The 16,057-nt window shown below is 39.7% G+C and overlaps 1 protein-coding gene across 31 annotated transcripts in view; it reads left to right on the top strand.

The window, feature by feature from the left end:
- MICAL3 (microtubule associated monooxygenase, calponin and LIM domain containing 3) overlaps positions 1–16,057 on the top strand; it is a 209,342-nt gene that overhangs the window by 86,138 nt on the left and 107,147 nt on the right. For 30 of the 31 annotated variants that reach the window (XM_087935087.1, XM_087935116.1, XM_087935114.1 and 27 more), the window contains exons 2-5: positions 6,825–7,204; positions 11,684–11,891; positions 14,201–14,317; positions 15,551–15,652. In XM_087935087.1, the coding sequence (XP_087791213.1) occupies positions 6,941–7,204; positions 11,684–11,891; positions 14,201–14,317; positions 15,551–15,652 (691 nt within the window). In that variant the 5' untranslated portion in view covers positions 6,825–6,940. Of the gene's footprint in view, positions 1–5,156; positions 5,173–6,824; positions 7,205–11,683; positions 11,892–14,200; positions 14,318–15,550; positions 15,653–16,057 lie in introns of those variants that run through there. The other variant, XM_087935089.1, reaches the window with a different exon arrangement.

Below are 16,057 nucleotides of genomic sequence, written 5' to 3'. Positions count from 1 at the left end.
TACATAGTTCAGCTTTCAAGGCATGGGTGTCCTCATGATTTTGAGCCTCTTGAATTGGCTTTGTGTTTGTTTATATAAGTGTTAAAAAATACATTACTTCTGGCAGACTGCAAGATTCTCTCTGATAATTATGGATAGTTTACAGTACATTCCTCTTTTCTTCCCCTCCTAGTGATTATATGCAGCACATCTGCCATACTTATATTTATAATTCACAAAGCTATCATAGAGAAGTGGAAGGAGAAAACTTTTCATGGGCTGCCTGGTGGCCTTGCCCTTTGCAACTGGGAATCTTTTGATATCAGCGCACCAAAGGATTAAAAAGGTGTTTCAAAACAGCTCTCCGAAACAAAAGGAAAGAAGCACATTAGTGGCATAGATGTTTTTATTCTGTTGAGGAGTGAATGGAAAGTGGCCTTTCTTTGATCCCTGCTACTCTGTTACGAATGATCTCACTAGAATGCTATGGGCCTCTGACCCAACCTCATTGCTTTAAGTCAGAAACTGTCCAGCAGGCTTCTAAGACTATATATGTACAATCGTGCCTCCCGTCCCTGTCCTACTGTGTCCCCATTTATTCGTACTTATTTCTTGTATTCTTACTCGTGTTTATACTTCTACCTATTATCTTGTAAGCGATTGACAAATAAATAAATAAAAAATATATAGATCCTTTCACTTCTTAACCTGGATGACTCTGTTATAGCAATTCTCCATATGCTGCCTGCAGAGTGTTAAGTGTTGAGTAGATTTGTGTGGAGAAAGGTTAATATTCTGCCTTTCCCTTAAGTTTGTCAAGTGCAAAACACAGCTGTTTTATCCTGGGAAGAACAACAACACCTGATTGGCAGTAATCGTTTAGGGACTTTTTGTTGTCTGTCCTCATGTATTATATATATAGTCTTTTGTTGGTAGTTCCTTTTGTTCTGGAACCCGAGAGGCAGATGGAGTCATGAGTCAAGGACAAGTACTTACTAGCCGTTGTACAGGGGAAAAGGCTTTTTCCTGCGTCTTTCCTCACAGATTAAAAATCCATCTCCTTTCTTCCTCTTCTCCAATGCATAGACCAGGGATGTCAAACTCAAAGCTTGGGGCCCAGATCAGGCCCACGGAGTACTTAGATCTGGCCTGTGGGGCCACCCTGGAAACAGCGAAGGACTGGCCTGCGGTGCTTCTGCCAGTGAAAAAGGAGCTCAGGACAGCTGTGTGCGGCCTTCCCGAGCTCCGTTTTTGCTGGCAGAGGGCTGGAGGAGGCCGTGGCAGCCGAAAACAGAACTCAGGAACCCGTTTCACTGGTGGAGCACTCAGACGCCACAGATGCCCCTGACATAAGTGACGTTGAGCTGGCCATGGAGGTCAAACATAAACCTGATGCAGCGCCCTCAATGAAATCGAGTTTGACAACCCTGGCAGAGACCAAGCAATATGTAGAGGCTGTGAGTCAGTGCTAGGACAAAGTATACAAGGTGTTGCAGGCTCAGAGTAACATCCAGCCCAGACACGCATAAGCAGTACCTTGGAAACTTGGCAGATGTGTCTCCCTCCCATCTCACTTCCTGCCCTTGGGGATTCAAGGGGAAGGGAGGGTGCCTCCTCTTGGGAGGAGAATGGAAATTATGGTGGATAGGTTGTATATTACAGTTAGTTTTCCCACTAACAGGATTTCCAATCCTTTTTCTGGAATTCTTGATAGCCCCGTTGAGGTTTGCACAATGCAAAGCTTTGAGTACTAGACCAGCAAAAAAGAAGGATATAGATTTCCCCTGTCCAGTCATGTCCGACTTTACGGAACGGTGCTCATCTCCATGTTTAGCCAAGGGAGCCAATGTTGTCCGTAAAGATGGTCAGATTTCTTTTGGCAGAGTTTTTTTTCTAGATTAGATTAGAGTTCATTTCCACAGATGTCTGAAAGGTTTAGCCTCAGTTGGTCAGTAGATCACAAAAGTAAAGAATGAGCTGAAAACACTTCTATTGAAGACCCAGCTTTCTGAGATGAGAAAAATTCCAGGGCTTTCTGCTTTAACCTCCTTTGAAATTGTTTACATACACCAGGGGACCCCAAATGTGGCAACTTTAAGACTTGTGGACTTCAACTCCCAGAATTCTCCAGCCAGCTTTGCTTGCTGAGGAACTTTGGGAGTTGAAGTCTACAAGTCTTAAAGTTGCCAAGTTTGGAGACTTCTGATATACACCTTATCATGGTATCCAGGTTAGGCAAAGTGTCATTTCCCCTTTTTCTCAAAACGAAGATATAGGAGGGGATACAGATGTGCTAAATGTAGTGCTGAATTTGGTCTGTAGATTTCGCTTGGTACTTAATTTCTGAGTGTTCTTTGGTTTATGGTCCTATTAATACATAAAGTGTTTAAGCTGTAATAGAAGGGCCTAAGTGTAACTTGACACATTAAAGAGGTTTGGCAGTGCTGGGAAGACACATTCTTTAATATGGATCAGAAGATTTAGAATACTTACCCAGAGTTGTTCATTATTGTTGTTATTGCCCAGAATCTTTTGAAACAGGGCAAACTTGTTTAAACAGTAATAATTATTGGTTCATGTTTATATTTAAAAAAAAAACAATTCAAAGTGAGTTTTTATCTTAGATTATAAGCAATTACTAGAAGAGAGGAAACAGATAGCTGATGTTATTTTTTTTTTTTGCTCATTTATTAGTTAGTGGGTTTATTGTGATAACTGTGCTATACAGAGCCGTTGGAAAAACAAGCTTTGCAGAGCATGGCAATGCAATTGAGCAGTTTTATTCCAGCATTAACACAGCTGTATCTTTACACACTTTATATGCTGCTTTAAAAATTGTCTCTGGTTTCCTTTTCTTATATATACATGGACGTGCACAACTAATTCACTTGCCTGGGAGTCCTTGTGGAAGGGTTATTTTGCACCCGGGACACAGATGTGGAGATAACCAAGAAAAGTTACTAAACATCATATGAAGCTTTAAAAGGATGCAGGTGCTTTAATGCTTCAAAAAGAGGTGCCTTTTGAAAGAGCCCATTTGAATGCTTTGCACAACTTTAGGCATTTGCTTTTTGTATACATTAGGTTTTACTGAGTAACTTTGCAGGAAAAAAAAATGTGCCAGAGATGCTCTGATAAAGGAACATAGTGCTGCCTTTTTGTGAACGTGAACCAGGATTTTTAAGCCCTAGTCAACCCTATCAACCATAGTGATTTGGTTTAAAAATACTGTAATGTTGAAACCTAAAGCAAGGATGGGCAACTGTTTGATAGCTGCAGGCCACATATTTCAGAGAAGTCTGACACCCATCGTGGGTGGGATCATTACACAGATGGAGAACTTAAAAGATTTTTGCTTTTATCTTCCAGAGATTGGGGGGGGGAGTGGCTAGAGCTTTCTAAAGTTTCTCCGAGACTAATTTTTTATATTTTTTATTGTTATATTTTATTGGTTTGTCAAACATGTACAAGATAACAAGTATAGGTATAAACATAAACATGAACAAAGGAAGTAAATACAGATAATTGGGGACATTTTAAGACCTATAATATAGTTTTCACATGTTTCCTGACTCAGAATGCTAGAAAACCACAGATTTTCAGTGCTTGTCAGAGATGGCTCTATAGTCCTCAACCTAGGGTCATCCAGAAAGTTATGAGGTACCCAAGCAGTTGAAGCCTCACCCTTTTTGTTTGTGAATATATGACACATGTAACAAAGGGATCAGATTTTGCACTGTTGCAGACATCTTGACTTTTTTGACCCTTTCCTACATCCTAGGTTCAAGCAGCCCTCTTGTTGCAGATTTCCCACCTTTGCTGCAAAAGCCAGTTTGAGCTTTGTGCTAAAGTAAAGCCAAGATGCGTTATAGTATGATGAATAAAAACATCAAGGCTTACTTCTACTTCATAAAGTCCCTTCATGTGTGTGTGTGTGTGTGTGTGTGTGTGTGTGTGTGTGTGTGTGTGAAAAAATCATCTGCCTCAATACCTTGATGCCTTTAAAGAGGGAAAGGGACAATGGAAAGGTAGTGCTTGAGGAATTTATTCAACCCAGCTGCACTTCTATGTCTGGACAATGGGCAATAGCTAATCTGTCATGTAATTAGTCTAGGATTTGTTTCAGGAAGTGGGGGATATGCAGCGTGGGTAACTCGTTTTCAAAGCATATTAAGTGGGTAGATTTGGATTGCTGGCTTTGTAATGTATATAATCTTTGGTTTTTCAACTGGCACATATTGCGAGTCAAAAGGGAATTTGGTCCAGAACAAATAACAACCCCATCATTTGTGGAAGTTTCTCTGCCTGGGAGGCTCAATGAATCCTCTGCTATTTTAATGTATTCCTTAAATATGGTATTAAAAAAAAATTGCCTCATGATGTTAGGGGCTATATGTAGATATATATTGTAATAGTTCTGTAGCTATAGTTAAGCATTATGTCTGAAGATAAACTGACGTCAAAGATCGGTCATAACCCATATAAAACTCTAATTTAAAGTTGGTTTGTAAATCGTAATTGCTCTGACCAAAATTAAGCAGCACTAACCCATATTTATGCCAACACCTTCTTTTCTTGTACATTCCTAAAGAAGGTTTTGCTGGTGGTTTATTATATGAATGCTTCTGGATAGAATTTATAATGTCTAGCTTAATGAAAAGAAGGATTAGGGGTGACATGATGGTTGTGCTCCAATATCTAAGGAGTGCTATGAAGAAGAAGGACATTCTCCAAGATAGGACAAGACGCAATGGATGGAAGCTAATCCAGGAGGGAACCAACCTAGAACTAAGGAGAGATTTCCTGATAGAACAATTAATCAGTGGAATATCTTGTCTCCAGAAGTTGTGAATGCTCCAACCGAGGAAGTTTTAAAGAAGCGATTGGATAACATTTTTTTTGAAATGGTATAGAATTTGCCGCCTGAGCAGAGGGGGCTGGACTAGAAGATCTCCAAGGTCCCTTCCAACTCTGTTATTCTGTAATCCCTGTCATCCTCCTCTTGTGATGTATAATCAAAGTTGGCTATATGCAAATCCTATCTTCACAGTATTTCTTTGTACCTTTTTCTTCTTTGTCCTGCCTCAGGTTGTGGAAACAGCTCTTCTTGGAATGCCACAAAACAGCAGTTCTCAGACGTTTTGGTTTTAAGACCTTTTACATCCTGAGGGGTCCTGGGTGGTCTCTAATGAGGTTGTTTTTTTTTTGTAGACATTTCATTACCCAAATTAGGTAACATCATCATGACTAGCACTGATGATCTATCTAGTTTGGATAACTAACTATCTGTAAGGAATCTACCTTACAAACAAAGCTGAAAGGGGCGTGTTGGCTCAGCGGCTAAGACACTGAGCTTGTCAATCAGAAAAGATGGTAGTTCAGTGGTTCGAATCCCTAGCACTGCGTAACAGAGTGAGCTCCCATTACTTGTCCCAGCTTCTGCCAACCTAGCAGTTTGGAAGCACGTAAAATTGCAAGTAGAAGGTAAAACAAGGTAAATTGCAAGTAGAAGGTAAAATTGGTGGGAAGGTAACGGCGATCCGTGCGCTTTCAGCGTTTAGTCATGCCTGCCACATGACCATGGAGACGTCTTTGAACAGCGCTTGCTCTTCAGAGATGAGCACCACCCCCTAGAGCTGGAAATGACTAGCACATATGTGCGAGGGGAACCTTTACCTTTAAGGAAACAACCAAGTTCAGAGAACTCGAAATATCTCTCATTTCAACCTTGAGCTACAAATATTCTCCTTTATTGGTACTTTTACATTCTTAAAATTAATTGAGGGTCTCCAAAAACGTTTGCTTTTTTTTGTGAGTTGTATCTATCAATCTTTATCGTATTAGAAATTAAAATGAACTATGGAACTAAAAGGGAAAGCTGACATGGAATGCAATGCAATATGGCAAACATGGTATTTGTGAATTGACAATAGACATAAGAATAGAAAATGTAAATAATGTATATAATAGTTATGAGGGTATGGAAGTAGTGTGTATTGAAAGATTGGATAGGATATATAAATGTCTGTGTGTGTGTGTGTATAGATAGATAGATAGATAGATAGATAGATAGATAGATAGATAGATATAGATATATATAGATATATAGTCACGGTACCGTTTAATTAGTAATGGTATAAATATAAATGGTATAAATGAAAAAAAAATGCAATAAAGTATTGGGGAGAAAAAAAGAAATTAAAATGGAGAAATGTTATTTCTTTGACTTCCTGAAAGGGTACCAGGGATCAGCAGAATGACTACTGTAGAGTCTACATAGAAGTAGATGTTTTAGCTCCGTGCATATTTTCAATACAGAACCTCATAAGCTCAGAGATCGAAACTATAGACCAAAATAAGATGTGGAGTAAGAAGCAGGAAAAGAAGTACACTTTTGTTTTGGGAGTAGACTTTTCTTTGATAATTGTGGGGTTTTGCATTATTGCTTTCATTTTGGAGGAAGAGGTAAAGAGGCTTAATTCTTCCACAGAGAGAAAACTTCTAGATAATGCATTGTAGATTTTCTAATGGTGGATGAATGATACAAACATTGATAGAGCTCACAAAGCATTGTTTTAAAAGCCTTCCTTAAAAACAGAATTCCTAATCTTTATTTTGCTAGAAACATGAAATCTCTGCTTAATGAAATTAAGGATGTGATAAAAAGCAGGACATATGGTCTTATTACTCAGAGTGGACCTTTCTGGGCCCTTCCCTCTGTTTAGCAGATAGAAGCTGAGTGGGTTTTTTTTTTTAATGCCAATGACAGGATGTTGAATGTAGATATAAATTCATCTATGCCTATTTAGTAAACTTTCCCACCCTCCCACCTTTCCTTTCTCTAGATTAGTTATGCTTATGGAATAAAAGAAGCAATTATTGATGAGCAGAATAGTGGACCGGAAGATAGGCAGACTGGAACGGATCAGCTGCCGGGGGAACCCCTGGACGAACTGGAAGCATGGAGGAGGGGATTAATGGAAAGATGAACCAGGCCCATGTCCTCTTTGACCGATTTGTCCAGGCTTCGACCTGCAAAGGGACTCTGAAAGCCTTTCAAGAGCTCTGTGATTATTTGGAGCTGAAGCCCAAGGATTACCGCACTTTCTACCACAAGCTGAAATCCAAGCTGAGTTATTGGAAAGCTAAAGCTCTTTGGGCCAAGTTGGATAAGAGGGGCGGCCACAAAGACTATAAGAAGGGGAAAGTGTGCGCCAACACGAAGGTGAGCATGGAAAAACGGCTTACATTTCTTTAAGTCCTACTTGTGAGAATGGCTTCCATACGCTATACTAATTATGTGTGGACGAACTGAAGCAACAAACCTTAGTTTCCGACATCATGGGTCCATCCTTTACTAATTTGAGCTTGACTATGTTCTGTGTCAGCTGAGATGGGGATAATGCTTGTGTAATGTTTAGATTAAATTGAATCTTTGGAAGGCATCTTTAAAAAAGAAAAACCCTGATGGCTTATGCTAGCTTGTGCTGTTTGTTCATGTTGGTTTGGGTTCCATTAACAGCCCGAAATCAGCTGATACATATTGCTCTTCATTGGCAGTTACTCATGGTTTTGCTTATACATGAACAGGTGAAATAATAATTACAAATGGTGGTTTGTTCCTATTGCATCTATTCCAAGGGTCTTCAAACTTGGCAAGTTTAAGACTTGTGAACTTCAACTCCCAGAATTCCTGAGCAACAAGACTGGAGGAGGAATTCTGGGAGCTGAAGTCCACAAGTCTTAAAGCTGTCAAGTTTGAAGCCCTTGATCTATTCTGTCACTTAAAATGTTGGTTGGCTCCCAAAATGGTTGCTGCTCTAAGCCAGTGTTTGCTTAGATCAGTTTCTCAATTCAAGTGACTTTAAAATGGTTGGACTTCAGCTCCCAGAATTCCTCAGCTAGCATGCTAATTGGAGAATTCTGGGTGTTGAGATCCAACCATCTTTAAGTTGCTGAGGTTAAGAAGAACTGGTTTACAGCAGTGAATGTCAATCCCCATTGAATGTCCTACAAATTCCGTTATTTCTTTTCTTTTTTTTAAAGTTCATTACTAATTCCTGTTTCATTTTGACTTCATTTTAATCAGTGAAAACGGTGTTTACATTTTCAGGAAAAAAAAAATTGGGAGAAGATGGGCCGTTTAGCGATATGTTAGAAAAGAAAATGTTTATTTTTAATTTTCTAGTTGGATTTTGATCTTAACAAGGCTCTCTTGAATAATCAAATAACCAGTTTTATGTAAAATAGGATAAAGTTAAGTTATTCTTTGAAAGCGTCAATTAAACTTAAATGCCTGTCTTTCCTGAACTCAACTCCCACTTCTGTCAGCACATCTTCTAGTAATTTTTCAGGGTTCTGTAAAACAGAGTCATATTTAAACAATGATTCACTTGAGCGTGTAGCCTGGCTTGTACCAGCGATGAGTAGAGAAATGGTCAGCAGCTGTGTTTGCTTCTATTCCTTATGCGCAGTTACGACAGGTTCCTAAGCTGTGTACAGTTCACTGTGTGCTTTGAAGACCATCTGCGCATCGTTTCTCAGTATTCAACCTTTAGCCTTATGGTTTCTGTTCTGGCTGCCTGGTAACTTAATGAGGCATATCCAAATATGTCTCTAAATGGAACGAATCAACAATCATGATCCTCCAATAAAGAAGACAAATGTTTCCTTCCAAAAAAATACAGATAAAGAGGAATGAAGAAGTTCTCTTACATTTTAATGATAAGAAGAGAAGTAGCTATTGAAGACAAAGGGACGGGGTAGGAGATAAAAGGAACTGTAAACACGACTGCTATGAAGCATAGTGCCTTTGAAGATTAGGCTAAAAATCAACTGAAGGGGGTATTTTCTTGTAGTTTCCAGATCTTTTTCCTATCTCTTCTGTGTTATTGTTCTCTCCTGTGGCATTTTTTTAATAGAATCATAAAGTTGGAAGGAATCTTAGAGGTCTTCTAATCCAATCTCCATTGCATTCAGTTATGTTCCTCTTCTAGTCCTGGGGCAGTACACCCTGTTGGCTTATTCCCCCCCCCTTTTTAAAAAAACAACCACTATTTCTGCTAAATTAGGGGTCTCTAAAGTTGACAACTTTAAGACTTTTGTGGATTTCAACTCACAAAGTTCCTCAGCCGACTGGCTGAGGAATTCTAGGAGTTGAAGTCAAGAAGTCTTAAAGTTGCCAACTTTGGAGACCCCCTGTGCTAAATGATGCCAGGAAGGGTTTTCTGGGGCGTCTTTATCATATGTTTCTGAAAATATTTTGTGTGTGCCAAAAGGAATGGTCTGTGCAGATGGAGGTCAATTTATTGTGTAAATGTGGTGTCTTGATTTACTGTCCATTAATTTTAATTCTTCAGTTTTCTTTTATATCCCAGGTGGTCCCTGTTTGTTTAAAGAACATGAGTTCTCTATATTTACACACATTGAGGGGTTGGGTGGAAAAATCGCCAGGTCTGATATCAGATTAAAATCAGTAACCCAAGTTGGTTGCCAAGATAACTAAGCAAAACACGGGACTTTTCTGCGTGTTTTTAATTCATTTTGATTTCTCTGTCTAACCTTCCTTCCATGGGATCATCTTAAATTTAGGGCCATTTTTTATTATATGCAATATTACCTCTGTAACATTGAGCAATGATTGGTCCCACTGCATTTGCTTATATGTCCCAAAGGTGCTTTTTCAAGAGACAACTGGACTTTCTGGTTTTTCTTTGAAGATGTTTAGCTTCTCATCCAAGAAGCTTCTTCAGCTCTCTTGGATGAGAAGTGAAATGTCTTCAAAGAAAAACAAAGGAAGTCCAGTTGCCTCTTGAAAAAGAACCTTTGGTGTAAACATGACCTGGATGACTGAGAATCTCCATAAACATTGGTTTATGTGGATATTTGCTATGATATGTCAGATGTCTCTGTTGTCTTGGATAAACATCTCCCACCAATTTTATTTTATTCCAGTAACACTAAGAGGCAAAAGAGGATAAGAGAGTAAAAGGGAAATTCTAAGCTTCACATCTATAATGTGATATGCATATGCAGCAGAAAGAGGGCTCTGAGATAATTGAATAAATCGTTGTTATAAGCAGTCCTTGATTTAGGACCACAATTGAAACCAAATTTCTGTGCCTAAGCAAGACTCCTGTTAAATGAATTTTGCCCCATTTTGTGACCTTTGTTGCCACTGTTGTTAGGTGAATCACCAAAGTTGTTAAGTTAGCAACATAATTATTAACTGAACCTGGCTTCCTAGTTGACTTTGCTTGTCAGAAGGTTGCAAAAGGCGATCAAATGATGTCACATGGGACACCGCAACCGTCATAAAGATGAGTCGGTTGCCAAGCGTCTGAATTTTGGTCATGTGACATGGGAATGCTGCAATGGTGGTAAGTGAAAAAGGGGATTATAAGTCACATTTTCCAGTGCCATTGTAACTTCACAAATGGTCACTAAATGAATGGTTGTAAGTCAAGGACTATCTCTACTTCTGGCTACAGATGTGGGTTGCCCTTAATACTTTTGTAAAATTAAAACTCCCCTGCAAATAAAAACTAACAGATTTAAAAGATTAATAGAGTTGGAAGGGATGTTGTAGGTCTTCTTGTCCAATCCACCACCAAGCAAGAGATGTTGCCTACACCATTTCTGATAGATGTCCACTCTCTTCTTGAAAGCCTCCAGTGATGAAGCTCCCACAACTTCTCAAGGCAAGCTATTCCATTGATTCATGGTTCTCACTGTCAGACTAGTGCAACTAAGACTGGACTTAGAATCTTTCTCCATAATTTGCTCCCCCCTCTATATTTTCAGTCACTGATCTGGCTAAGGGGAGTCATTCCAGAGCTATGTGACATCTGAAATTATATGTTGTGCTCTATCACATTGCACAGCTGTATGCCCCTGTTTGACTTATTGGAGGGTGTAATTGGAGCTTCTGGACAGCTGCAGGTGGCTAACCAGATGTTGTCACTGGAAAGAGCAGAGCTAAAATGTTTTAACTTAGTTAGAAAGCGGGGGGGAGGGGATGCCTTTGAGAAGCAAGCTAACTTGGTGGTCTTGCTGAATTTTGAGATGTTGTGGGACACAGATGGATGCTTCATTTGGCCCACAAGCTACAAGTTTCCTGTTGTTGTAATTCAGCCATCCTTGGCTTGGTTCGGTTTTAATTGTGGTGCCTTGGAACTTGCTTGAAATCTTATTAGAGGGTCTCACTGGAAGCTGCAGGATTGCTGTAAAGGAAGATATAAGTACAACTCAGGCAATAATAAGTTTCGAGGCCTCGGCCATTGAGCCGTATTTCTCCCAAAATACCCTGATGTCTGGAAGTCCAGTAACCGTTTATTTGGAATCCCATCTGTTTCTATGCCAAATGGATTACATGTTGTAGGACTGCATTATTTTGGCAAAGCAGTTGACACACACAGGTAGCACTAACTTTTTCTAACTTAGCTAATCCATGCTGCAGTGGGAATTGTGGTCTGAAATCCTGGGATTTCTTGATACAGGTAAACGAAGCTTTTAAAATTACTTTGTTGTTATTGTAAGTTGTTTGCACTGAAGCAATGACACTGTTTTGCAACAATAAGTTTGGAAAGCTTATTTTAAGATACAAATATTCTTCACTAACTGCTTCAACACCTTCCTAGTTTCTGGTGCATCGAAAGTTTGTTTGTGTCTGAATAATAATGCTGATTCTTCCCTTCTCTTCTAGTGTCTCATTATTGGGGCTGGACCCTGTGGCCTTCGGACAGCCATTGATCTCTCCTTTTTAGGAGCAAAGGTGGTGGTGATAGAAAAACGTGATGCCTTCTCCCGCAACAATGTCCTGCATCTGTGGCCATTCACTATTCATGACTTGAGAGGTCTTGGCGCCAAAAAGTTCTATGGCAAATTTTGTGCAGGAGCCATCGACCATATCAGTAAGGACTGTTTACACCTGGAAGGGATGGATAATATATGATATTACATTAGCAAAGGACAAATGGATTGTGTCGGGGTTTTCATGGACAAGGTAGACTTAAGAAAGAGATGCTAGTGTGAAAATCTAGGCATAAGTTGAGAAGAAAGCATGAGTAATTTAAAATTTGGAAGTTTATGTTTTTTACATATACCACCAGCTTTAATAAAATCTTCTTAAAAAATTGGAAATACGATTTTATCCCAGTAGTGATGGTGGGATCCAGAGGATATAAGGAGTTTTCAGCTGTCCTATCCCAAAACTCATTTGGGTTCTCATTCTCTAGCCCCCTGCTTTGCATTGGGATAGCAGCTGGGTGTTTCCTGCTGCTATTATCCAGAGAGCATTTCACTTGGCATCCATAATCTCAGTGGAAGAGAGTGGAACATGATCTTATACCCTGTGTTGGTGATTAAAAGGTAAAAATACCAAAGATGAAATAATTTCTACCTGGTTATATATCATAGAGATGTGGTATCTAGAAGATTCCCCTTTACCTCAATTGATCCCACAGTAAATGAAGAAAATCAAGCTCTTATGAAGTAAAATGAAAAATCTTTTTCCCCCCCATGAGCTGTTCAGAGCATCCAGAAGTGGGAGGTGCTTCAGTCTCTTCTGTTTGTCTCTTCTCGACTTGACGTTCAAAGGACATTAAGCATCTATCTAGACCGTACAGCGGCTTTTCCAAAATCTGAGACTCTATTCCTATCCCTCAACCCACCCACTTTAGGACACAAGGTGTCGTCGACGACCATCGGTAAATGGATGAGAGCCACCATAGCTAAAAGTTACAAATGCCAGTCCATCTCAGTTCCTAAGGGCATTACAGCCCACTCAACAAGGAGTGCGGCAACATCAGCAGCATGGGCCACACGGGCTTCCATAGACGAAATTTGCAGAGCGGCATCTTGGGCTTCACCATCTCCCTTTGTCAGAAATTATAAAATTGATGTCTATGCCTCAGTCAACGCTTCATTTGGCAGAAGAGTCCTGCAGCAGGTCCACAGAGTTTAGGAGCGGATTTTGATCCAGACGGAGTCCCTCCCTAAGGACAGGCCAAGCTTTGGTATGTCCCACTTCTGGATGCTCTGAACAGCTCATGGGAGAAAGGGCATTGGTACTTACCTGATTCACCCGTTCTCTGTGAGCTATGAAGAGCATCCAGCCCCACCCATTTCTTTCCGTCTGGTGGGGTTCCGTTCCAGTCAGGGATCTAGATTAGGTGATGAGTTCTGGACTTTGGCACTCAGTCTTTGCAAAACTGGGGGGTGTTGGGGAGGTGTCCCGTGGAGGAGGAGGAGCGTCCTGGAGTTTTAAGCCCAGCCTTTCCAGAAGAGACTGAAGCACCTCCCACTTCTGGATGCTCTTCACAGCTCACAGAGAGAACCAACGCCCTTTTTCTTGCAAGCATTCAAATGATAACATTCAGTATGGGAAAAGATAAATTCAGAAAACCCCAGTTCTTACTAATGCAGCACCTTTCAAATTCACTAAGAAAGAATATTCCAGAACATAATGGAGTATTCTGAACAGACCAGCAGGTGGTGGTATCTGCCACAAAAATTGAGGACTGTAAAGTTCTTTTTTTAAAAAGTTATATCTTCATCACTATAACCTGAAGTATAAATGAGAGTTGAAATTAAACATCCATGTCTAGAATGTTTACAGGGGCAAAGAAAATTAGGATTAGTACAGTGCAGAAAACAGAAAGCACAAATTCTGTGTTTATCTGTTTACTTTTAGAGATGTGGATTCTTAGCATGTACAATTACATGCAAATTACATTCATAGCAAACTCTTGTTAATAACAGATCCAGTGTGATGCTTTTAGACTGAAATGGAGCTGTAATCTGTATATGACAAAAGTTAATGAAATTTAAAACATTCCATGGACAAATCTCTTATTTTGTTAGTTGTTACTACCTGAAAGAAAGTCCTAAAAGTGCCGTAGGCAGCTTAGTTGTTCAAGAAGGAAATCTACACAATAATTTTATCCTGACTATCATGATTAAATGGAACAGAGCTTGGAATAATTTTGTTTTGTCTGATTTATGGCCAGTTCCATTTGGAACTTACTTTGGAAAGTTCTTCTTTCCAAAGTAAAAGTAACAAAGTAAAAAAAAAAAAGCATTTCAGGTGCTTTTAATCATTTTGTTGACTAGGTTACATTTTAAATGACAAGCTCTTGTACAGATCTTTGAAAGGTGCAACTGTTGCATAAATTGTGAGGAATGTGTTGTCTTTATTATTATTTATGCTTCTGTTTCTCAGGTATTCGTCAGCTTCAGCTGATACTCTTGAAGGTCTCCTTAATTCTTGGTGTGGAGATCCATGTCAATGTAGAATTTCAGGGTCTTCTCTGTCCTCCTGAGGACCAGGAGAATGAAAGTAAGTAGCGTTGGCATTTATAGCAGATTCGGGGTGAAATTCTTGCTCTTTATACAATATCGCAGCAATTGCTTTTGTACAGGTAGTCCTTGACTTACGACCACAATTGAGCCTAAAATTTATGTTGCTAAGTGAGAAATTTGCTAAGTGAATTTTGCTCCATTTTATGACTTCCCTTGTCATGTTTGTTGTTGAGTGGATCACTGCAGTTGTTAAATTAGTAACACACTTGTTAAGCAAATCTGGCTTCCCCATTTGACTGTCAGAGGGTTGCAAAAGGGGATCAGATGAGCCCAGGACACACTTTGAATAGTAACTAAATGTTGTAAGTTGAGGATTACCTGTATAAGGCAGCATAATGGCTCAGCGGTTAAGATGTTGGGCTTGTCGGCTGGAAAGAGACCAGAGTGTTGCTCAACAGGGTGAGCTCCCATCTGCACCCTAACTCCTCCCAACCTAGCAGTTTGAAAGCATGCAAATGTGAGTAGATAAATAGGTACCACTTCGGTGGGAAGGAAACAGTGCTCTGTAACATCATGCTGGCCACATGGCTGCAGAAACATCTTCAGACAATGCTGGCTCAAATGCCCTTGAAACGGAGATGAGCACTGCCCCCTATCGTCAGCAATGGCTAGCGGAGTAAAATCCACAAAATCTACTCTTGTATAATCAGACCATCATGAATAGTGTGTCAGGGCTTCGGTAGTTACCCCCATTTCAATCATGAGTCTCTAGCCGGATTTTCAAAGGTTAAAGAAGATTTATTAGGAGTAAACATTCTGATGCTACCTGGGTGTAGCCGACTCTGAGATACATCATTCATTATCACCCTTGACCCTGGTTTCCCCCCACCCCCTGGGTATATCATAATTCATATTCTCCAATGGGACACATCCATAGCCAAGAGTCATCAATCATACTCTCTAGTTAGAATTTTGCGCAGCAGAAATTTCAGTCACCTAGAAACTATCTATGAAAACATTTATGGAATGCAGTTTACAAGCTGCTGGACTGCTCCTCCCTCCCTTTCTGCTGGCAACTCTAAAAGACCAGAGAAATATTTTATGAGTCAACATAGTGACTGTATGTGGCTAATCCACTTTACAGATATAAAGAGATGTTTAACTTCCCACGCTGGTACTGAAAGGCCCAGTTACATATTGCTTGAGTGTTCAGTCCATTCATGTACATCCATTTCTGTACATTCTGTTTTAATATATAATTTATCCACAGGGATAGGTTGGCGTGCACAAGTCTATCCAAAAACACATCCTGTATCAGAGTACGAGTTTGATGTGATAATTGGAGGGGATGGAAGGCGAAATACTTTGGAAGGTAACCGTTGCTTACGTTTATGCTGATGTGTAGGGCATGCCTGCAATCCAACTATTGCCAGGTTAGCCCTACTGGCTGAGGATGATGGAAAAAGATGTCCATCACAGAGAGAAGACTTCTGTAGCCTCTGCTTATTACTACATTTTGCTGTTTTTCTTGTGGCTCTTTATTCAGGGAGACATTTTAATGAGAATAAATTATATTAGATATGTCAATTGTGTGTTCAAGCACCTTGTTTGCATACAAGAGATTCCTTATTAAGTTCTTTTCCAGTTTTATGTCCTAGATAATGGAGCTGGGAAAAGAGTTTTCAGCTAAGATCTTCCAGAATTATTATCAGGCAGAGTTGAGAAAGGCCAGACAAAGTGATGACTTAATTAAGTGTGGAATTGTTTGGATTGTATT

The sequence above is a fragment of the Pseudonaja textilis genome, chromosome 5 (assembly GCF_049901715.1).
Source record: "Pseudonaja textilis isolate UNSWEBS1 chromosome 5, rPseTex1.2, whole genome shotgun sequence".
Lineage (NCBI taxonomy): Eukaryota > Metazoa > Chordata > Lepidosauria > Squamata > Elapidae > Pseudonaja > Pseudonaja textilis.
The sequence above is the reverse complement of the archived record's forward strand: the minus strand, read 5'-3'. Positions and strand labels throughout refer to the sequence as shown.